Below are 25,461 nucleotides of genomic sequence, written 5' to 3' on the forward strand. Positions count from 1 at the left end.
GCTTCTTCGTTACTCTCTTTGTTGTATTCCAGTACCATTCCAGTATGCCCGCATCTCGTGGTCGTGCGGTAGCGTTCTCGCTTCCCACGCCCGGGTTCCCGGGTTCGATTACCGGTGGGGTCAGGGATTTTCTCTGCCTCGTGATGGCTGGGTGTTGTGTGCTGTCCTTAGGTTAGTTAGGTTTAAGTTGTTCTAAGTTCTAGGGGACTGATGACCATAGATGTTAAGTCCCATAGTGCTCAGAGCCATTTTTGAACCATTCCAGTAACTTTTTCTTCCTAATTTGTCGAATTTTCATTCTTATTGGAGACCATCTACTCCAACATCTGTCGGGACACTTTTGTGTCTACAGTTCAACAGTTCGAGTCATGTTCCTTTTTCATTCTGTGTAAAGAAGAAGCACATTTAGTTTCTCTTGGATTGTGGTAGACAATTTGGTTTTTGAGGCTAACCTCACTCGATACACCTGAACGACACAGACAGAATGAAAGACCCATTTCTCTCTGCCCCTTTTATGCTGGTACAGGAGCAGTATCGTGTTCTTATCTGATGTGACTTATTTCCATATTTGGGTATGAAATCACGACTTTCCGCATAAGACAGCAAATCGTTTCTTCTTCAAAACAAGTAAATCCTTAGTTCTACAAGACTAGTAATCGTATTTTGTAAAACAAATCTTCGTTGAATACACCTTCTTTAAAACTACTATATGAGCAGCAGAAATGACCACATTTCCATATGAAAAATTGAAATTGATACCGATATCTCTGTAATTAGTATAACTATGAAAAGAGGCTATACATTGTTTAATAAGAACTTTCTCACAGTTAATTCAGCCATAATCAGAATTACCGTGTACGGATCCAGAAGTATAAGAGGTGAACACCTTAGCTGATTTGTCCTGTATGTTCAAGAGATGGTGACTTCCTAATATATTTTTATTTGTTCTGCAATCCGTCCATCAAGTTCTTCTGTAAATGTGCTCTCATTTTATGCTTACATTTAATTGTTGGACTCTAGTGAAATTTGTAATAGTCATAGATGCACGTTATGTTACTTACACTTCAAGTAAGTCTCATCTGGAGCATGAAGAGAACTGCAGTTTGCTCAGGACACTCATACAGGCAGTTGCACAGTAAAAGAAAATATATTGTAGGGTTGTCTTCATTCCGTAGGTTATCGTTTTATTTTCATTTTAATAGTGCATATGGATTATTTATAAAATATACAATAGCAATACTAACATAATATTGATTTCATTATTACATATATAAGAAATATACATACCTGATCTATTAAATACAATATCGAATTCTATTGACAACAAAGAAGAGATACTGTATGAACCATCAAACCTAACAAAACCTAGATTTCGGTTACGAACATTATAACAAAAAATCGCTTTATTTTCAGTTTAATAGTGCATATGGATTATATATAAAATATACAATAGCAATACTAACTGTAACACTAACATAATATTGATTTCATTGTAACATATGTAAGTAATATACATACCAAATCTATTAAATACAATATCGAATTCTGTTGACAACAATGAAGATATACTGTATGACCCATTAAACCTAATGAAACCAAAATTTCGATTATGAATATTATAACTAAAAAATGAATAATTGCCTGTGTCAAGGAATGATAATGTTTCATTATTACTGTTATAGTTACCGATACGAAAATCTTGAAAATTTAGTAAACAAATATTGTTTCCATTGGTGGCAATATTAGTATTATCGTGATATATATAAAATATACTAAATACAATATCACGTATTATTGATAACAATGGCAAAATACTGTTTGAGCCATTATACCTAACAAAATGAAAATTTCGGTTACGAAAGTTATAACTAAAAAATGAATAGTTGCCTATGTCAAAAACTGATAATGTTTCATTATTACTGTTATAGTTACCGATACGAAAATCTTGAAAATTTAGTAAACAAATATTGTTTCCATTGGTGCCAATATTAGTATTGTCGTGATATATATAAAATATACTAAATACAATATCACGTATTATTGATAACAATGGCAAAATACTGTTTGAGCCATTATACCTAACAAAATGAAAATTTCGGTTACGAAAGTTATAACTAAAAAATGAATAGTTGCCTATGTCAAGAATTGATAATATTTGATTATTTCTGTTATAGCTACCAATATAAAAATCACGGAAATGAAGTAAACAAACATTTTCATTGACGACAGTATTAGTATAATCGCTATTATCAGTGTCTCTACACATATAAAATATATTAAATACAATATCATGAACTGTTGGTAGCAATGATGGGATACTGTTTGAGCCACTATACCTAAGAAACCAAAAGTTTTGGTCATGAATGTTATAACTAAAAAATGAATAATTCCCTATGTCAATAACTGATAATGTTTCGTTATTTCTGTTATAGTTACCAATATAAAAATCGTGGAAATGAAATAAACAAATATTGCTTTCATTGATGTCAATATCAGTACAGTCACAATTATCAGTATCACTGTGATTGTCACCATCATTATATGAAATGTCATTATCACAGTCATTGAAATACACATGTGATGGTCTGCTGGTGTCACAGGGTGAGAGAAGCTGCTCCAGTCCTGAGTGCTCTGTGACACTGGGCGGCCATATCTCCACAGCTACCTCTTCTCCCTGCACCTAAACAATAATATGCCAGCTGTCAAAAACCCCAATGGTCGAGGAAACAATGGAACATTCATTCAACTTTCGACCTTCCCTCATCAATTTCGTAACAGGTGGACAACTTCAACTATCTGAAACTATTGTAACCCCACAACTATATCAGTAAGATATTGACTTTATTGTGAAAGAAGAAAATATAAAAATGCAGTAAAAGAACCAGGCAAAAAGGAATATAAACGTCTAAAAAATCAGACTAGTGCAAAATGTATAATGGTTAAGCAGGAATCGTTAGAGAACAGATGCAAGGTTACAGAAGCACATATATTTGGAGGATAGATTGAAACCACCTACAGAAAAATTAAAGATACCTATGAATGCCAAGAGTTCAGATGGAAAACCACTACTAAGCAAGGAGGGGAGCATTGAAAGTTAGAAACAATATACAGAGGGGCTATACAAGGGAAATGAACTTGAAGACAATTTCATAGAAAACAAAAGAGAAGGTAGATGAAGATGATATGGGAGACATGTTAGTGCAAAAAGAATCTGACAGAGCACTGAAAGACCTAAGTCGAAACAAGGGTCCTGGCATAGACGAAATTCCCTCAGAACTACTGATATCCTTGGGAGGGCCAGCCATTACAAAATTATTCCACCTAATGTGCAAGGTATTTGCGACTGGTCAAACATGCTCAGAGTTCAAGAATGCAAGAATTCCAATTCCAAAAAAGTAGATGTTGATGGGTGTAAATATTACTAAACTATTAGTTTAATAAGTCAAAATATTGATGTGAATTACTTGCAGAAGAGTAGAAAAAGTGGTAGAAGACGATCTTAGGGAAGACCAATTTTGGACTTTGGAGAAATGTAGGAACACACGAGGCAATGCTAGCTCTGTAACTTCTCTTAGGAAACAGATTAAGGAAAGACAAGCCTACGTTTATACCGTTTCTAGACCTAGTCACTGTTGACTGAAATACATTCTTTGAAAATCTGAAGGTAGCAGGGGGAAAATACAGGGAGTGAAGAGTTATTTACAGCTTATATGGAAACCAAATGGCAATTATATGAGTTGAAGGGCATAAAAGGGAAGGACTGGCCGGGAAGAATGTGGGACATGGTTGTAACCTACCCCCACCATTATTGAATCTGTACATTGAGCTAACAGTAAAGTAAAAGGAAGAAAAAATCAAGGAAATCAAAACAAGGGCAATAGAATGTAATCGAATTAAGTCAGGCATTGCTGAGGTAATTGGATTAAAAAATGAGGCATTAAAGGCAGTAGATGAGATTTGCAATCTGGACAGTAAAGTAACTGATGATGTGAGAAATGGAAGGGTGTAAAATAAAAACTGACCATGGTAAGAAAAGCATTTTTGAGAAACAGAAACTTGTTAACATCGAATATAATTTAAGTTTTAGGGAGACTTTTCCGAAAGTATTTGTTTGGAGTGTAGCCTTGTATAGAAGGGAAATGTGGACAATAAGCAGTTCAAACAAAATGGAAATAGAAGCTTCTAAAATTTGGTGCTACAGGAGAATGTTGAAGAGAAGATGGATGGACAGCATAACTAATGAGGACATACTATATACAATTGGTGAGAAAAGATATTTGTTGGACAAATTGACTATAAGAAGCCATCGGCTGATAGGAGACATTATAAGAAATCAAGGAATCATCTATTAAGTAATAGATCGAAATATGAGAGGTAAAAATCGTAGATCAGATGAATATAGTAAGCAGATTCAATATTGCAGTAATTTGATTATGAAGTACTTCCACAGGATAGAATAAGATGGAGATATGCTTCAAACCAGTCTTTAGACTGAAGACCATGACAACATGATGATGATCTCAGCACAATTTTAAAAATCTGTTGCTGATTCGGTGGGATATTTTCCAGTTGAGATTAATATGCTTTGGTAACACCCATCTATTTAGTTGGAGATGAGGAAACTACCACTAATTATGGACCTATTTCATTCTCCCAAGTCTTCTAAAATGTGTTTGAGGAAGTTACCGTGTTTAACTATGCATAACTTGCTAATCGCTTCTTAGTTTGGCCGTTTTAAAGGATTCTCCTTAGAGAAAACAATACATGATCTCATATATTAGTTACTGGCACAACTAAACAAAAAATGTTTTCAGTTATTATAGTTTGTGATGTTTCTACAGACTTTGGACCTATTTCATTCTCCCAAGTCTTCCAAAATGAGTTTGAGGTAGTTATCATGTTTAACTGTGCATAACTTGCTAATCACTTCTTAGTTTGGCCATTTTAAAGGATTCTCCTTAGAGAAAACAATACATGAGCTCATATATTAGTTACTGACAGAACTAAACAAAAAATTTTTTTCAGTTATTATAGTTTGTGATGTTTCTACAGACTTTGAACCTGTTTCATTCTCAAAAGTCTACTAAAATGTGTGTAGGAAGTTATCGTGTTTAACTGTGCATAACTTGTTAATCGCTTCTTAGTTTGACCATTTTAAAGGATTCTCCTTAACGAAAACAATACATGATCTCATATATTAGTTATGGGCAGAACTAAACAAAAAATGTTTTCAGTTATTATAGTTTGTGATGTTTCTACAGACTTTGATTGAGTAAATCACAATATGATACTTGGCAAACTAAGGTATTATGGCATTAGTTTTTGCATGAACGGATTCTTACCCTCATTACAAAAGACAGTGTCTCATTGACAGAATGCCACAGGTATGAAACTAGCCTAAGAGTGCATAATCACAAAAAGTGGGGTTCTAAAAGATTTGCATTAAATCCATGCTTATTCTAAACTTACACAAACATGCTTTCAATGACTTTATAGACCTCTTCAGCACTAATTTTTTGATGACATAAGCATGCCACTACTAATCAAGGGTCCAAACTCAGTGTTAACAGACACAGCTCAGATGATAGCTGATCAAGTCTAGATCTAATCCATAGCAGGCATTTTGTCTCAGTCTCTCAAACACTCATGTTGTACAAATCTGAAACTAGTAATGGTATCTGCAGAAGCAGACTTTAACGATTATACCCAAAATGAAGTACAGCATGTAAAGCTTGATGAGGTTTCCAGTGGATAACAAAGTCAAGAGGAATCAACACACAAATAAGTTCATGAACAAACTCAGAGTAGCATACTCTGCCCTTACAAGGATTTGTCACTGTGAGTAGATAGTTACTTACATGTTCCACAGAACATTTTGCACGATATATTGTAATGATGTGGAACAAGTCATTTTACATTCACATCACAAATGAACTTGTATATACAGTTACATTCTGAAGTTTAGTAACTTTTTTCACTAAAAGGGAACAGATATACAGATGTGAGTTAGTAATTCCAACCCACCATCTTTTACACAATTCAGTAATAGAAAGTCTTCTACAGAATGGATGGAGTTTTCAATGAGAAAGTTTCTCAGTTTGTTACCAAATTTTATTTTGCTGTCTGCCAGACACTTTATATCACCTGACAAGTGTTCAAAATTTTTTTCTGCAGCAGTATGCACATTATTTCATGCTAAAGACAACCTTAATGCGGTGTAATGAATGTCATTTTTCCTTCTGGTATTATAAATATGTACCTCAATATTCAATTTGAATTGTAGTGCATTAATTATAACAAACTTCATGAGGGAATAAATATATGGTAAAAAAATAGTCAGAATGCCCACCTCAAACACTTGTGCACAAGATGACAATGGGCGAGCACCAAATATTATACTTGCAGCATGTTTTGCGCAATGAAGACTTGCTTCCTTCAAGATGAGTTGTTCCATAATGTTTATCCATATGACATTATTGAATGAAAACATGTAAAATATATCGACTTACTGACTTGTCTCTCAGGAAGGTTTGCAATCATTCTAAACGCAAGTGTGGCTGAACTAATTTGTCTTGGCATTTCCAAATTACGTTTTTTTCCAATTTAAATTCTCATCAGTATGGACACCTGAGAATTTAGAAGTGTCCACCCTATTTATTATTTCCTCACCAGGTGTTACACTTATTATTGGTGTAGTAGCTCTAGATGGAACTGAATATATTGTGTCGTTTTAATATTGAGGGTGTGATCATACAAGGAACTTGTCAGTGATACTTTCAGAAACTTTGTTTACTATTTCTTTTGTTTCTGCACATGTTCTGGGATTGATGGCAATACTAGTTTCATCTGCAGTAGGAACTAATTCTGCTTGTTGTATACTAAATGTAAGATTGTTGACACATATGAGAAACAGCAGTTGACCTACATAAATGGTTTCTCCCAAGTCAAAATTATGTTCCTGGACCATATTGCTTAAACTGATAAGTATAACTTTCTGAGGCTATTTGTTGGATATAACACTATCCACTGGTTGACTGTATTATCAATCCCATAAAACTTCAATTTATCTAGGAGAGTGTTGTGATTCACGCATTGAAATGCTTTCATAGTTTGCAGAAAATACTAACTGCTGTTGTTTTATTATTGTAAAATTTGCTGAGGGAATATGTAAATAGCATTTTCAGTAGAGAAACTCTTCAGAAATAGAAGCTGTGATTTGCTGAGTATGTTATTGTGTTTCAGGTATGGTATTATTCTACACTACATCGCTTTCTCAAAAATTTTGGAAATTGATGTCAGCATGTAGTTACTGACATCTCTCCTATCACTTTTCTTAAGGAGGGGTTTGTCAATGGCATGTTTCAGGCTCTCAAAAAATGTCTTGCATTAATGATGCATTATGTATTGAAAATAAGATAATGCTTATTATAAGGGAAAATCTTTAGTGCTCTATAAGAACCACCATCAAAACCAGATGAGCTCTTATTTTTGAGAGATTGTATAATTTCCTTAATTTCAGACGGACAACATGGTGCGTGATACATTCACTCAATGATGGAAGTTACATTTTCAACATACTGCTGTTATTTTGCTCTTGAACTGTTTATTCTGATGTTTTCTACTATATTTAAGAAAGGGTTATTAAATATATTTGCTACTTATGAATCATCACATATTGTCTTACCATTCAGTTTGGTAGAGATGTTATCCTGTTTTGTGGCCAGTTGCCCTGTCTCTCATTTCACGAAATGTCATATAGCCTTAAGCACGCTGCCAGAATTACTGATTTGTTACATATATGCATGTTTTTTAATTTTTTAATAACTTTTTAAAGTAATTATGAGTACCTTTTGCAGTGTACAACTACTGCAGGATCTCTACTCCTTCTAACCAAAAGGTAAATTTCCCTTTCCCTTTCATGAGATGCTTCAATCCCTCTAGTGATCCACAGTTTTTTACCTGATTGTTTATTCTCTTTTCTGGTTAGCTTGTGCAGAAATCTTTTTTGAAATACCAGTATGCATTTATTGTGGAATAGAATAAATTATATGTTATCATTTGGTACATACAATAGAATACATTAATATTTGTTCCATAGATCATGAATATGATTTTTCTTAATGATATGGAACATGTCAGATTAACATATTTCCTTTACAGAATGTTTTTTATTTTATTTTATTTATTTATTTTTGCAGTTACTACTTCATATTTAAAAATTCATCTACTGAGTAGAAACAGTTGTCATTCAGAAATTCTTTTAATTTGTTTTTAAATGTTGTTTAGCTATCAATCAGATATTAATGCAATTTGGCAAAAGACTGAAGATTTTTGTGGCAGCATAATTCACTCTTTTCTGTGAAATTTGGTCAGAGTCCATTTGCAGAGACCCATTTACAGAGTCAATTTTCTTAAAGACATTCCTTACAATTTCCCCACCTGATTCTTGTTTGTAGAGTGTGATTACTATACTTGTATCATCAGCAAAGAGAACTGCCTTTGCATTATTATCATACTTTAAGAACAATATGAGCCCAAGTCTGACCCCTGTCTTTCTTGATACATCTGCAGTTAGAGGACTCTTCTGATTTTTGTAGATAATCTGTACTGTTAATTTAAACCTTCTGCATTCTTCCAGTTAAATATGAATCAAATCTTTCTGCACTGTCACACTTGTACCATAATACTTAAGTTATCTAGAAGAATTTCATGATTAATACAGTTAAAAGCTTTAGAGAGTTCACAGAATATCTGAATAGGAGATGTTCAGTTATTCAGATTTCATTGTAAATTATGTCCCATGTCATCTTCTGTAAACTATTCTCAGAAAGTTGGTCCTGAAGTCATTAGTTGTTCTAACTGATTTCCACAAAGGAGTATCCATGCTGTAAGGCACTATGTTATTTATCCTAACTGCGCATCATGATCAGAAAAAGTATTTCTTACTGGGTAAACAGTTATTTCCTTGCTATGAGCTTCATTTTTGTCCTGTACCATCTGGGCTACACTCCTTCTATGACTACTACCTAGGAACAAGACTGTTTTGTTCCAACTCCATGCTACGCTATGCAGGGACTTTGAGGATGTAGATCAGGTAATTATAGTTGGGAGAGCAGGAAACAGCCTGGCTATGAATCCAAGATATAGTATTAGGAGTGACCTGGACAAAATAGGAGCAGAAAGTGGACACATGAATGAGGGGTTTGTGGAGGTCTCTCAGCAGCATTATCAGCCATGGGTAACACTGCTGTATGGCATGTTAAGACTGAGCCGAACTGGATGCTCCACACAATCACAAAATCTCACATAATTGTTGTTCCAGTTGATGCTGCTGGTAGGTGGGAGCACATTACACATGACCTGTACCTAAATAGGAAGGGGAAATATAAATTAGCTTCTCTATTAGCAGATACTGTAAGGGGGGGCACAGTCACACAAGGGATGATCCCTATGGTTACTGGGACCAGGCAGACAGGTTTGTTAGATTAAATCCATGGTTAAGACACACAATAATCAAGAAAAATAGAATAAAAGAAGCTTCATGTACAGTAAATAGAGATAAAGCTAAGGATAGTATCAATTTACTTCATCAAAATATCAGAGGAATAAAAAATAAAGTAGATGAGCTGATACTGTGTTTAGATGATCTCAAAAATAAGAATGAGATTGATATACTTTGTCTGCCTTAACAATATGTATCTGTGGTGATGGAAGATGTCAGTATAAATGAGTATAATCTTACACTTGTAGACATTGCATGGAAAAGGAGGAGTTACATTTTACACGAAACAAAGGTATAAGTACAAGCAAATTTTGTGTCAATCAGAACTTCGAAGTTTCTGTATGTGAACTACAGCTAGATAATGTAGTGTGATATTAGCAACAGTGTACAGGTCCCTATTATGAGATGGGGAGCTATTCATTAAAAAAAGAGGTTTGACTCCCTTGTTTGTCAGACAAAAAGAAGAAGTTATTAATCTGTGGTGATTTCAATGTAAACATTCTAAGCATTTCTGATAGGAAAAATTAGTAGAAGTATTATTAATGACATATAACTTAGAATCAGTGATCAATTTCCCTACACATATAGCTCTAAAAGATAATGTATTTGTACAGCAAGAGGATGTAAAACTAACTCATGTTTTCCCTGTGATAAATGTATTATCAGACCATGATGCACAACTGATTAACTTACATAGCTTAGCAGGATGTACAGTTCAGAAACTATTAAGTAAAAGTGTAAGGCTGCTCAGCCCAGTATCATAGAGCACTTCAGAGAAAGTTTGAGGAATGTTAATTGGTGAGCTGCACATAGTGAGACAAATGCCAATGATAAGTGCAACATATTTCTTGATAAATTTATATTCCTTTTTGAACACTGTTGCCTCAAAAAATTACTAAATGTGAAACCAAACAGTTTTCAAAGAAACCTTGGATCACTACAGATATTAAAGTGTCTTTAGAAAGGAAAAGAAAATTGTATGAGGCAGCAAGAATTAGTAAAGACCCAGAAGTAAATTTACGCTATAAATATTATTGCAACGTACTGAGAAAAGTTGTCAGAAAATCAAAAATTATTTATATTAGAGTTGAAATTAACAACTCGGGCAATAAAATGAAATCAGTATGGAATTTTGTTAGAAGAGAGACAGGAAAAGTAACCACTGGGGTAGATAGTATTACTATTAAAGAAAATGATAGCATCTTCACCAAGAGCACACAAGTAGCTAATGTACTGAACAACCATTTCTTAAGTGTAGGTAAATAAATTGGTGAGAATAGTTCAAAAGAAAAAGCCATGCATTACATGGAAGAGTCAGTTTTGAGAAACCCTGGTCAGATTAATTTTCGATTAACAACTACTTGTTAAATAAGGAAAATCATTAAATCTTTGAAAAATAAATGTTCTGTTGCAGTAGATGACATCTCTAAGAAGATATTAAAACAATGTGAAGCAGTTACAGCTGACGTTCTGAGTCACATCTGAATGCATCACTAACTCAAGATATTTTCCCAAACAGGTCAAAATACGCCATTGTCAAACCTCTCTACTAATAGGGGACACCACTGATGTCAATAATTACCGACCAATATACTTTCTCATTGTAAGACATTTCCAGGGGCAGATGTGGACTCTGGCCACAATCTATTGGTTATGACCTGTAGATTAAAACTGAAGAAACTGCAAAAAGGTGGGAATTTAAGGAGATGGGACCTGGATAAACTGAAAGAACCAGAGGTTGTAAAGAGTTTTAGGGAGAGCATAAGGGAACAATTGACAGGAATGGGGGAAAGAAATACAGTAGAAGAAGAATGAGTAGCTTTGAGGGATGAAGTAGTGAAGGTAGCAGAGGATCAAGTAGGTAAAAAGACCAGGGCTCTTAGAAATCCTTGGGTAACAGAAGAAATATTGAATTTAATTGATGAAAGGAGAAAATATAAAAATGCAGTTAATGAAGCAGGCAAAGTGAAATACAAACGTCTCAAAAATGAGATCGACAGGAAGTGCAAAATGGCTAAGCAGGGATGGCTAGAGGACAAATGTAAGGATGTAGAGGCTTATCTCACTAGGGGTAAGATAGATACTGCCTACAGAAAAATTAAAGAGATCTTTGGAGATAAGAGAACCACTTGTATGAACATCAAGAGCTCAGATGGAAACCCAGTACTAAGCAAAGAAGGGAAAGCAGTAAGGTGGAAGGAGTATATAGAGGGTCTATACAAGGGCGATGTACTTGAGGACAATATTATGGAAATGGAAGAGGATGTAGATGAAGATGAAATGGGAGATACGATACTGCGTGAAGAGTTTGACAGAGCACTGAAAGACGTGAGTCGAAACAAGGCCCCCTGAGTAGACAACATTCCATTGGAACTACTGACGGCCTTGGGAGAGCCAGTCCTGACAAAACTCTACCATCTGGTGAGCAAGATGTATGAAACAGGCGAAATATCCTCAGACTTCAAGCAGAATATCATAATTCCAAACCCAAAGAAAGCAGGTGTTGACAGATGTGAAAATTACCGAACAATCAGTTTAATAAGCCACAGCTGCAAAATACTAACATGAAATCTTTACAGACGAATGGAAAAACTAGTAGAAGCCGACCTTGGGGTAGATCAGTTTGGAGTCCGTAGAAATACTGGAACACGTGAGGCAATACTGACTTTACGACTTATCTTAGAAGAAAGATTAAGGAAAGGCAAACCTACGTCTCTAGCATTTGTAGAGTTAGAGAAACCTTTTGACAATGTTGACTGGAATACTCTCTTTCAAATTCTAAAGGTAGCAGGGGTAAAATACAGGGAGCGAAAGGCTATTTACAATTTGTACAGAAACCAGATGGCAGTTATAAGGGTCGAGGGACATGAAAGGGAAGCAGTGGTTGGGAAGGGAGTAATACAGGGTTGTAGCCTCTCTCCGATGTTATTCAATCTGTATATTGAGCAAGCAGTAAAGGAAACAAAAGAAAAATTCGGAGTAGGTATTAAAATCCATGGAGAAGAAATAAAAACCTTGAGGTTTGCCGATGACACTGTAATTCTGTCAGAGATAGCAAAGGACCTGGAAGAGCAGTTGAACGGAATGGACAGTGTCTTGAAAGGAGGATATAAGATGAACATCAACAAAAGCAAAACAAGGATAATGGAATGTAGTCGAATTAAGTCGGGTGATGCTGAGGGAATTAGATTAGGAAATGAGACACTTAAAGTAGTAAAGGAGTTTTGCTATTTGGGGAGCAAAATAACTGATGATGGTCGAAGTAGAGAGGATATAAAACGTAGACTGGCAATGGCAAGGAAAGCGTTTCTGAAGAAGAGAAATTTGTTAACATCGAGTATAGATTTAAGTGTCAGGATGTCATTTCTGAAAGTATTTGTATGGAGTGTAGCCATGTATGGAAGTGAAACATGGACGGTAAATAGTTTGGACAAGAAGAGAATAGAAGCTTTCGAAATGTGGTGCTACAGAAGAATGCTGAAGATTAGATGGATAGATCACATAACTAATGAGGAAGTATTGAATAGGATTGGGGAGAAGAGAAGTTTGTGGCACAACTTGACCAGAAGAAGGGATCGGTTGGTAGGACATGTTCTGAGGCATCAAGGGATCACCAATTTAGTTTTGGATTGCAGCGTGGAGGGTAAAAATCGTAGGGGGAGACCAAGAGATGAATACACTAAGCAGATTCAGAAGGATGTAGGTTGTAGTAGGTACTGGGAGATGAAGAAGCTTGCACAGGATAGAGTAGCATGGAGAGCTGCATTAAACCAGTCTCAGGACTGAAGACCACAACAACAACAACATACTTTCTCACTGCAATTTCAAAAAACTGTTGAGAAAGTAATGTGCTCAAGAGTGGCTAGCCATCCCAGTAGTAATGGGATATTTCCAGAATGAGATTTTCACTCTGCAGCGGAGTGTGCGCTGATATGAAACTTCCTGGCAGATTAAAACTGTGTGCCCGACCGAGACTCGAACTCGGGACCTTTGCCTTTCGCAGACAAGTGCTCTACCATCTGAGCTACCGAAGCACGACTCACGCCCGGTCCGCACAGCTTTACTTCTGCCAGTATCTCATCTCCTACCTTCCAAACTTTACAGAAGCTCTCCTGCGAACCTTGCAGAAGTAGCACTCCTGAAAGATAGGATACTGCGGAGACATGGCTTAGCCACAGCCAGGGGGATGTTTCCAGAATGAGATTTTCACTCTGCAGTGGAGTGTGCGCTGATATGAAACTTCCTAGCAGATTAAAACTGTGTGCCCGACCGAGACTCGAACTCGGGACCTTTGCCTTTCGCGGGCAAGTGCTCTACCATCTGAGCTTCCGAAGCACGACGCTTCTGCCAGGAAGTTTCATATCACTGCACACTCCGCTGCAGAGTGAAAATCTCTTTCTGGAAACATCCCCCAGGCTGTGGCTAAGCCATGTCTCTGCAGTATCCTTTCTTTCAGGAGTGCTAGTTCTGCAAGTTTCGCAGGAGAGCTTCTGTAAAGTTTGGAAGGTAGGAGACGAGATACTGGCAGAAGTAAAGCTGTATGGACCGGGCGTGAGTCGTGCTTCGGAGGCTCAGATGGTAGAGCACTTGCTTGCGAAAGGCAAAGGTCCCTAGTTCGAGTCTCGATGGGCACACAGTTTTAATCTGCCAGGAAGTTTCAGTAATGGGATACTTAGTAAATCACAGTTTGGATTTCAAAAATTCTTTCCCACTCAGAGAGCAATATACAATTTTACTGCCCACTTAATGGATCCTTTAAAAAGTTAAATGTCACCAACAGGAATTTTCTGTCACTTACTCAAAGTGTTAGATTGTGTGAACCATGACATTATGTTACAGAAATTACAATTGTATGGTATAAATGGTATAGCATGTGAGTCGTCAAAGTCATATCTACCTAACAGCAAGCAAAAAGTTTCTTTATATGGTTTAAGTAATTTAAGGAAGTTTATCACTTTATATAACTGGTGTGAAATTACACAAGATGTTCCACAGGGTTCGATCAAGGGTCCCCTTCTGTTTTTGATATATGTGAACGACGTCCCTTCTTACTTGAAAGAAGAAGCTAAACTGACACTGTTTGCTGATGATACAAGCATCATTAATAATCCAGTTAAAGGAACTCCAATAGAAAATGATACAAATAATGTCTTTGGGAAAGTTATTGATTAGTTTTTTTTTTAATGGGCTTGCTCTGAACTTTGAAGAAATACTGTACATACAATTTTCTAATGCAAGGAGTACAGTTCCTTCAATAAATATAACACATCAGCAGAAGTCAATAGATGGGGCAGAGCATACTATGTTTTTGGGTGTACATATAGTTGAGAATCTCAATTGGAAAATTCATCATTTGAATGTCCTAAAGCGACTAGGTTCAGCAACTTTTGCAATCAGAGTAATTGATAATTTTGAGGATATAGAAATTAGCAAGCTAGCATACTTTGAATACTTTCACTCTCTGATGTCATACGGAATACTATTTTGAGGTAACTCAACACTTAGACAAAAAGTATTCACTGCTCAAAAGAAAGTGGTTAGAATAATGTGTGGGGCTCATAGTCGCACATCTTGTAGGCATCTCTTTAAAGCATAAGGAATTCTTACAACAGTCTCACAGTACGTTTACTCAGTAATGAAATTTGTTCTCGACAACATGGACCAGTGTAAAAACAACATTGACATTCATGATTATAATACCTGAAGAAATAAATACACTATTCTCTACTTAACTTATCTTTGGCACAGAAATGGGTAAAATGTGTCGCAGTACAACTTTTCGATGCATTACCAGATGAAATAAAATGTCTTGCAGACAGCAGTAACAGTTTTAAAAATAAATTGAAATCATATCTCCTTGACAACTCCTTCTGTTCCATAGATGAATTTTTGAATAAGAATAAATAAATCTATAGGTATAATACATGTATTTTGTGCCATTTAAGTGCATGAGGTAGGTAACAAAGATTTTAAGCATTTTTTTAAAAAAAGACCTTCATTCATGTGCGCATTTCTTATGCACTTGACACATTCCACATCATAACTGTTAGCATGAGATTGATCAATGGAACATGCAAGTAACTAACTAATTAACTCTCTCCACTAAGTTTCTTTGCTAGAAGTCAGCTGCACCCTAATGTGGCCTACAGCTGGATGACACTCTTCCCCTCCCATGTCAGGTAACAAGTCAGATTTATTTCGTTGATTATGGTGAAGAGCTATTCTCCTTTTATCTATTGCTTGTTACCTTTACTCAGTTCCAAAGATCATTTACCTACTTGAGCCAGCTAGTTCAAATTTCAAGTGATCTAATTCTGCCTGACATATCATAAACCACCAACCAGGTATACGGAGTAGGTGCCAGGTAAGCAACAAGGGACCTGCTCAGACACTGCATTATGAGAAACATGACAACGTTCAGAAGCATTACATTGTGGCATGTTACAGCTTTCAAGCATGCATGTATGCAACCCCTAAAAGGAAACATTGTCCCCTGTGTGCATTAATCTTTTTCATACTTGTAGCAATTGCTATAAAAGAGAACAGATTGATATGCTTTTCTAATAGCAGACGGAATTTTTGAAATTTTATTGTATTCTTATGCACATAGTTGATCAAATCTGCTAATTTCACAATAAATAAAGTCTTTCTTTTCAGTGAATAGATTAATTCCTTAGAATGTCTTTCAGACAAGTATGTAACCTATTTCATGGTATTTTACACATTTTGCTCATTTTAGATTCGACACTAACAAAAGCGCTTAATGTCATGATGTTATCAATGTGTTTTGCTATATCTGTTAAGGAATGTTTAAGTTAAATAGAACTCTACACAATTTCATAGTTTTGATTTTTCATTTTTTTCGGTAATTTATGTGGTAAATAAAGAACCTGTAAAAGAAAATGCAGTAAAATGTTAAAATTATCGGAGCTACAATTAATTTGACACAGCTCTGTTGCTGTTATTTATCATTAGCAGAAAGAATTTGGGATTTTCACTTTTAGGATCCTTTTAACTAAGTTTCCAGTTTACTTATTGCTTATCGAGGATTTGCCCACAGCTGGTGCAAAGATACCTGTCATCTGAGGTAGGTGTGGCTTTGGCACATGCAGAATCTGCCTTGTGTGAATAAGTGAGTCTAGCCTACCAAGCAGGTCATGGGGTGCATAATGTTGGTATCTAACACTGAGGTATGGAGAATAGGCGAGAACAGTAATATTTGTACACTCATGTCAGTTTTGTATGATTTGCATGTCAGCAGAGTGAGCCCAACTTGAGTGAGGTGTGCTTAATCACGTATTTGGCGAGTGGAAAATATGTGCAAACATTTATGATTGATTTATGAGTATTTTTATATTAAATGAGACAACAGACAATTTTTTGTGGTGACCTTGTGAAAACTGAAAGCAATGGATGCACAGAGGACACCGAGCATGGTACATCAGTGGTAATCACACTAGACTCAATTTGAAAGGATAGCGTTTAAAATATGGATGAGACCACCCTGACTTAGATTTATCTGTGATTTGCCCAATTCCTTTGAGGCAAATACCAGGATGATTCCTTCAAAACGGCATGGCTCATTTCCTTTCTCATCCTCAAAAAAACCTGTACTTATGCTCTATATCTAATGACCTCGATTTTGACAGGATGTTAAACCCTAAACTTCCTTTGTTCCTTTGCACTGATGTGTGGACAAACATTAGACAGTGTGGGGGCTTTCTTGTCTAAACATTAAGTACAATTCAGTTGGAGTTTAATATAAACTGTTGCTGATTAGAAGAAACATTTCTCATCATTTCAATGCATTTTTGAAAAAGTTAATCAAAAAGAACTTTAAACAACCATGGAAAAAACGCATGGATTACAAGCTGGATCAACATATCTTTTGAAAGAAGATGTTAAATGTATTCGGCTAGAAGGAGCAGAGATTCTGCAGTAGTTAAACACTACAAAAGCCACTCAAAACTACCGTGAAAATTTATTAAAAATTCAGAAATTTGCGTATGTGTAAGAAATCAGTAATTCTGACAACATGCTGAAGGCTACATGAAATTTAGTGAGACGAGAGACAGGGAAATCGGCCACAGGATAACATCACTACCGAACTGAATGAGGGACGATATATGATGATTCATAAGTAGCAAATATATTTAATAGTTTTCTTAAATATAACAGAAAACATCAGAACAAACAGTTCAAGAACAAAATCACTGCAGTACATCGAAAATGTAACTTTCATAATATTCACTCATATGAATTAAGGAAATTATACATTCTCTCGAAAATAAAAGTTCATCTGGTTTTGATGGTGGTTCTTATAGAGTACTAAAGATTTGTTCCCTTATAAAAAGCACTATCTTATATTCAATACATAATGCATCACTAATACAAGGCATTTCTCCAGTGAGACTGAAATATACCATTGACAAACCCCTCTTTAAGAAATATGATAGGAGAGATGTCAGTAACTACATGCTGACATCATTTCCCAGAAGTTCCTCATGTTGCATATTGTAAATAATCCAATGCAGTTCAAAAAACAATTGTGCATATAAGTACCATACCTGAAGGAAAAATACCATTGCGTGTTTCCTATTAAGGCTGTCTTTACACAAAAAGGGGTGCACGGTTGTGGAATAAAAATATTTGATCAAAGTAAAATTTGCAAGCAAACTAAAAAAGTTTCTCATTGAAAAACATTTCTATTACTGTATTGTGTAAAAGTTTGTTGGTAAGAATTACTAACTTACAATGGTAAACATAGTTAAGAAGGGACTTTATAAATGTTCACCATGTAGCCATATTTAAAAATTAAGTTGTGAAGTATATGTAAAATTACTCAGTCCACATATTGCAGTTTGATGTGCAAACGATCAGCAGAACATGAAACTGACTAACTATGTATTAACAGCATCAGGTTATGTGGAGGAGTGAGAAAAGAAGTTTGATAGGGTATGTGTCACAAAGGTACCTCGTTAGGAACTCAGTAACTGTCAAATGTGACCTTTTGGAGTAAGTTATCCTTCAGTACCGTGCAAAAAGTCGATAGCCTAATGCAACATTAAAAATACAGTAAACTAATAGAATTCAGTATTCAGAACCAGTAATTTACCTAAATAATAGATAGGGAGACTTACAAGTGACGAGTCTCGATAGCCCAATGGCAGGTCCTCCAGCATTTCACTGATATGGGAAGGCTGGCGTGTTACAATGGGAACATGTGCCCCAGATGAATTGGCCGCTGTGTGCATCTCATCAACTGACTCGTCGTGTACACGAGCAGAATCTGATGCCATCTCATCCAAATCAGCTTCAATGTCTGTGTCGTTTACACTTCCCTGGTCACTCATTTTCAACTCTCTGAAAAACAGAACACACACTTTATAGGTTATGGGTTCCGCCTTTTTGCCAACACACTGGTTTTTTTTTGACCCAAAAATGTTAGAGCACGTCTGGGCCATCATCAGTGGGTTTTTGTTTATTGAAAAACTGTGAAAAGTGAACGTATTTTAGGTTGTAAGTAATTTAACAAAGTGAGTCTAAAGGAAGTTTTTCTTCGTTTTGCTTCTTATGGTTTTGCAGGACCACTAGTATGGTTTCCTGCACTGATAGCTTGTCATCTGCAAACCAAAAGATGAAAGTCTGGGTGAGTTAACGCATCCCCTGATTTTTGAAAAACTTGATTTTTGCATGTCAAATGTTTCGTGTATATATGTGTTACTATTAACGTTTTGTTGTGACTGATCCTTTTTCTTTTGTGTTCCAAGAGCACTGTGCGCACATGTTAATGTACTTTGCGTAATTTCTTTCTTTATAAACGCCTTTTTATTACGTAAAACGCGGAGAGCACTATGTTTGTCCTACGAATACTGATTGAAAAGTGATGCATGTGAGTTGATATTTTCCTGATCTGTTGAGCTTATCTGTGGGTGTCTCCTATGTTCTGAGTTTTTTCTGTGCTGTATTGTCTGTCCTATATGCTGTTTGAAGTCCCTCTTTCTTCAATATATAGCCTATTCTGTGGACGTTTTTGATACTGTAGGTGAATATGTGCCATTTTCTATTGTGTGTGAAGACTTCCAGCCCACATATTTTGCTTATGCTCTCTCAGTATTCAAATATCATGTAGTATTTTGGAAAACAGTAGTACAAGTTTTAAACCATTTTGAGTACAGAATTAATGGAAATAGTGGACCAAATGTCATCATGCAGGCAGCTGTTGAGGAAATATAAAATACTACCACTTCTTTGTATATACCTACCAGATAATGCTGTAATTGTAAAAGAAAAACTAAACAGTAGCACTCCACATGGCACCCATAATTCATCTGTAAATAGCTACTAAACATGAGAAATAAGCTATCCACATATACAAAGGACAAATACAGCACTATCGCATTCCTCATCCTGGCATCAAACTGTATAATGCATTACCCACTTCAACAAAAGTAATAACGGACATAAACAGTTTTAAATGAGTCTTGAAGGGTTACTTGATTGAGCACTGATTCAATGCAGTAATGGAGTATCCAAAAAATAAAACTGTAACATGAATTAAAATTGAATTTCTTAAATTTATAAGAGGCGTACAGTATTGTGTGATATCACTGTTGTTGACAAGATGTGTGGGAAAAATTTCAGAAATTGCGTTTAGTTATTAAGGCAAGATTCAGAATCTTTTTTACACTGCAGAGTCCTTGATTCACAGAACTAATAAATTATTTAAGACAAAAGGGTATTGCAATTTGCACTCCGATAAGTAAAGAATAATTAGTCCTATACATGTAGTCAGTAAGCCAAATTCAAGCCAATGTCAAGATTAACCTAACCTAACCTAAAGTCTTAATAGTGTTGCAGGGGTAATCAAACTTAGAAGTTCACAACAAGTAAGATGCGTAGTAGTACATTTACAAAATCATTTTGAGCGTGCTGAATTGTTGTAGTTTGTACATACCTGAGATATATGTTGCTACAGTGCTTAAAAGACGTTCGACAACAACTAGAAACACTTCTACAGATCGAATCTTTTCCTTCAGATAGATTTAGATTGCCCCTGTCTTTTACAATCACAGGACAGTCATCTCTTGCACTTTGGTTTCAGCTAACATAGCTCCCGCCTTCCGCTGTACTGCTTCAAGTTAAGGCCAGAATATCGTTCCGGTGTTACTGACGTATGCCACGACGTCACCATGTAACGTTGATGGCTAAACTCACTGTGCTGTAAGTCCCGCAATACTGGTTGGTCAGAAACAGTCTGAAAAGATCGGGAGGGTGTTGCAGGGACGAGTGTGGTGAGAAATAATTGTTAAGAAAAACATTCCATACGTTGTGCAATTTCAGTGTTACTTAGCACTGAAGTTAGCTAATCAGGTCGTTGCGCGCGCAAATTCAAGCACTTTTACACGTTAAAATGCTTCAAGACATAATTACCTGTTAATCTGGGAGATACATTGTTGAAATGTTCATTATCAGTTAAAATACGCCTTTTTTGGAAGACATAAATTTAAGCTACATGAGCAAAAACTAAGTGTTTTCGCTTTGAGGAAACCAAACGAAGGTCAAGTTTGGCAGCACTGTCTCTGGCAGGCTGCTTGAATTTGGGCGCGTGACGATCTCATTGGCTAACTTCAATGTTAAATAACTGGGAAATGACGCAAAGTATCGATTTTTTCCTTACTATTTATTTCTCAGCACAGCTTCCCCTACAACATCCTTACAAGCTTTCTACACTGCTTCTGCTCATCCTGCACACAAACCAAGGTTGTTTTAGGATGGGCAGAGAAAGCGATTAAACAAATGAACTAAGTCTAAATTGTAGTAGAAATAAAGACAAGGAAAAATTATCACAAGAAAAAAGTAGGGCTATGAAATATGAAACAAAGATATTCAAGTAATGTAGGAGACACTGTCACAGATATACCAGATAATTTACTGGGCTTTCTGGAATAGCAGCTGAAGGATGGTGCCAACACATCAGTGAAGTAACACTTCGATATCCAGAGAAGAGCCAGTCGACGATACTTCAGCATGTGAAAAATGTTTTCTGAAAGTCATCACCAGCGTAACATTTAACTTCAGGTGGCATGAAAGATGCCAGCAAGCTAATCTAAAATTTATAAATGACAATTTTCCGTGGTCTTGTCGTGTTTGTGTACCTGAAGAAAAAGTGGATCTGATAAAAACTGTGAACTCGAAAGTCCAAATTATAAAGCAACATAACAGTGACATGGAAACTCTAAAGATAGGATTTCTATCATTGACAGAAGGAAAGGAGAAACTTCCTTGTGAAAAGTGATCGTATTCTCAAGCTGTTAAATATGCACACAACGTCACTCATTCTCAAAAGACAATACAAAGTGAGAGAAATGATCAAAATTAAGTGAAAAAGGATTCGACAGATATATACAGAACACGTGAAATTGACAGACATGTACAAACAGATTAATGTAAGAAATGTAAGTAAAACCTATGCTCATGAACAGAACTGAGTGTAACAAAACGAATTCCTTTAAACTGGCAATTCTATTCCGAAAAATATCGATGCCCCAAACTGTTAAACCCATGTTCTACATAGCATTAGGATGCATCAGATGAATAAACACTTGAAAAACGTTTGAAGTACCAAACAAACCTCAAAGGAGGTTCCAATGTCTGCAAAGAAAATTATAGAGGTTTCTTTGCGAATTTGGGGACGAATTCTCTTCCTAGCAGAGTGAAAACGACGCCATAAACGAAACAAGAAATGCAATTAGAAAAGCCGAGAACATCCATTGCGAATTCAAGACGGTAATAAGTGCAGTTATGCACATCAAATCAGTGAGCAATATCTATACATACAGGATAATTGACTATGTGCTATATCAGGTGACACTTTAGGGGCAGTATTTCTAAATCATAATAAATGCATTACCAGTAATAACTTAAAACCAGACAAATTTCACTTGGGTAGTTAGGCTCTAAAGATTGCAGAAAATATTGACAGCTGTGTTTAAAAAAATAAATTAAAAAAATCCAAATGGATTTTTAGTTAATGTGGTGATAATTTTAAAAAATAGAAAAGATGATAGATCAGACCAGCGAGTAGAAAGGTTTAATGAGAAACAGGAATCTGAAAGCAAAGTAGTAATAAATTCTCAACAAAGCAATCCAGAAAAATGATTTTATGCTATTTTACCAGAATGTTCGGTCACCATGCAAAAAGTGAATAGAACTGGAAATGGTCATTTCAGATTGATTCTTCTCTGTTGTGTTCTGAATGAGCACTGGTTAAGAGAAGATGTATTACATAAATTTTACATACTGCTGCTTGACAGATAAAATTTACTACAGATGCAGTATGGTCATAGCTTCCAAATAGATGAAAGTAGCAAAGCAAATATCAATATTGAACAGCCACGATTTACATATAGATAATCTTATTTTTGTAGGGTGCTTTATAATGGCAATTAAGCCAAAACAAGCCTGTCATGTAAAATATTAATTATGTTAACTTATTGCAGTTGGTTTAAGAGCTTTCACTTACAGTATGTCTTATAATGACATATACTATCCTGTGGACCAACGGAACATAGGACTGTGAACTGACTGGCCACACTTGTAGAAACCAAAACCACTTCTTGGTAACTGCAGCTCAGTCAAAAGTGGTACACTGTAGCTGCAATCATTTACAACAGTTTAAGACGTTGAACTGTGGAACATACTGAAATACCTGCCATACAGTTACCAGCAATAAAACAATTGTGGTACGGATCTCCAGACTGATTTATTAACTTTCGTAATCATAAATACTGCAATGACATCACGATCGCTTATCCTCTTCTTATACAGACATTTTCGATAAGGTCCGGCTTATTTGTAGCCGAAAGGTCTAGGATATGTCCACTGTGTGTGAGCTGCCGAGCTAGCTTTTCAAGACAAGACAGTTTTTAGAAAACGTAGTCGAACATATTTCGCATGACTGTGTGTCTGTACCCTCCCCCCCCCCCCCCCCAACGCAAAAAATCCAGAGACACCCCAGTCTATACTCAGTAGATTAAAGTCGCCTCCGTCCGCAGCTCGTGGTCGTGCGGTAGCGTTCTCGTTTCCCATGCCCGGGTTCCCGGGTTCGATTCCCGGCGGGGTCAGGGATTTTCTCTGCCTCGTGATGACTGGGTGTTGTGTGATGTCCTTAGGTTAGTTACGTTTATCTAGTTCTAAGTTCTAGGGGACTGATGACCATTGATGTTAAGTCCCATAGTGCTCAGAGCCATTTGAACCATTTTTGAAAGTCGCCTCCAGCTAGTATTGCATGATCTGGTTATTTACGTGCTATTTCAATGACTCTAGAACTTTCATGGCAGAATCGGTTGCCCGGTAAAAACATCCAACAATTAAATTGGTTTCGCCTACACCTGTTACAAATGACCAAATGTCTTCAGTTTTACACTCAACTTCGACCTCAATATAGACAAAATTTTTGTGAAGTTCAATGAACACTCCCCTTTCCGATATACTCGCTAAATATCTCAGAGTTTTCCACTTCGGGTTTCAGCCAGGTCGGTCCCAAGAATAATTTGAGCTTGAGAACTTCCCTGGAGGGCAGTAAATTCGGGAATTTGAATACTTCGACAGTTTACTGATAAAATTATGACAGCTGAGGTGTCTTTATTCTGAAAGCCGTTCGGTTTCCCTTGCTGCATATCGAGCGGATTGTGTTCATCAGAGCACCGCAAACTACTGCCTAGCCTAAAAAAAACCTCTGTGCACTTTACAGTACTCTTCTACCCGAGTAGTTGCTTTCTTTGTGTAGTGCACCCCTGTCCTATCAAAGGGGGTCCTACAAATCCCCAGACGATAACACAGGGTCTAGAAATCAGCTGCCAAGACCGTCACAGAGTCGACGAAGCCTTTGGTTGAGACCATCCACTTGGTTCCAATCCAAAGAACACCGATAATTCTGGGAACGACGCTGCAAACTGCGAGCTCTGCTGGCACCCCCTGCGCGAGGCCGGCAGCCTTCACCACCTCCGCCAGCCGCCTGTACGAACTTAGGACCGCCTCAGAACCTATGCGGTGGGCGTCACTGATGCCGACGTGAGCCACAATTTGCAGAGGACTGCACCCTGCTCGCTCGATAGCCTCAGACCAGGCCGCTGCCACAGCTCGCATGAGAACTACCGGCAGACATACTGAGTGCACATTGGCTTTTTTCCTAGTCCTGAGTGATATCTTCCTAAGGGGCTCCATAACGCGCCAGCATTGAAACTCCCAATAATTAACAAATCCCTGCCCACGTGTTCCTGCTTGCACCCTGCTGAAGGACCGGTCACCTGTGCACTCAAGGGGTGAATGGGCCTTCCAACTCGAGCGACGCGAACGCGTTACCACCCGCCACTCACCTTGCTGTTGAGGACGGATCCAATGTCGGGGACACTAGGAGGTACCACGGAAGCGTAGCCCGTGGACAAAATAAACGACACCTGTGGTGACCCACGCGACGCGCCAGATTCTCCGCCACCACTACACTCTAAAGGAGCGGCCTGAAGGTGATTGACCGTAGCCAAAACACATTCAGCTGTTCGCAAACTGCGGCCAGCTCCTCCTGCGTCCGCAAAAAGCATGCACTCATCTTAGCCATCCTAGTAAGACTAACTGAAGAAGTGAGCAATAAAAGAAGACAGAGTTCTAGATATGCAACTTGCTACACTCCCGATGTGTCACCAATGGACGCTGATGCACTAATGAGATGTGTAGCTGGCGGTTCAGTGAGCAACTATTGCACTTCAGACTAAATGAATTTACGAATACAAAAACTCGAAATTAAACCCCTTAAAAAGAAAAACACGAACGAAATTTAATAAGTATGTTACAAGGAAAACACAGAAAGGTAAACACTTAACTTGCCGCTCTGTAGTTGTAGTATATCAGCCGAGAGCTGCAGCCTGACTGACTGCCTTCCTAAACGAGCGGAAGTGGCT

General features: G+C 36.8%; 1 protein-coding gene across 5 annotated transcripts; it reads right to left on the reverse strand.

Moving 5' to 3' along the window:
• Window positions 1-1,178: 1,178 nt before the first annotated feature.
• Window positions 1,179-25,424, reverse strand: LOC126416807 (putative uncharacterized protein DDB_G0289263). Of its 5 annotated transcripts, XM_050084682.1 has the most exons (5): window positions 24,883-25,424; window positions 23,028-23,159; window positions 20,460-20,723; window positions 18,643-18,865; window positions 1,179-2,680 (listed from the first exon to the last, which is right to left on the reverse strand). In XM_050084682.1, the coding sequence occupies exons 4-5, from the start codon at window positions 18,853-18,855 to the stop codon at window positions 1,415-1,417; spliced, it is 1,479 nt and encodes a 492-aa protein (XP_049940639.1). In that variant the 5' UTR covers window positions 18,856-18,865; window positions 20,460-20,723; window positions 23,028-23,159; window positions 24,883-25,424; the 3' UTR covers window positions 1,179-1,414. The 5 variants fall into 5 exon arrangements, with proteins under 5 accessions (XP_049940639.1, XP_049940640.1, XP_049940641.1 ...); XM_050084683.1 differs by lacking the exon at window positions 23,028-23,159; XM_050084684.1 differs by lacking the exons at window positions 20,460-20,723; window positions 23,028-23,159.
• Window positions 25,425-25,461: the final 37 nt, after the last annotated feature.

Source organism: Schistocerca serialis, chromosome 8 (genome assembly GCF_023864345.2).
Source record: "Schistocerca serialis cubense isolate TAMUIC-IGC-003099 chromosome 8, iqSchSeri2.2, whole genome shotgun sequence".
NCBI classification, from domain to species: Eukaryota; Metazoa; Arthropoda; class Insecta; order Orthoptera; family Acrididae; genus Schistocerca; species Schistocerca serialis.

Bases quoted from the DNA above. Each gene is read 5' to 3' on its own strand.
- LOC126416807 (XM_050084684.1), bottom strand. From the start codon at position 18,855: ATGAGTGACCAGGGAAGTGTAAACGACACAGACATTGAAGCTGATTTG. The intron at 2,681-18,642 runs GTAAGTCTCCCT...ATTATTGTTTAG, and splicing joins GCTATCGAGACTCGTCACTT to GTGCAGGGAGAAGAGGTAGC.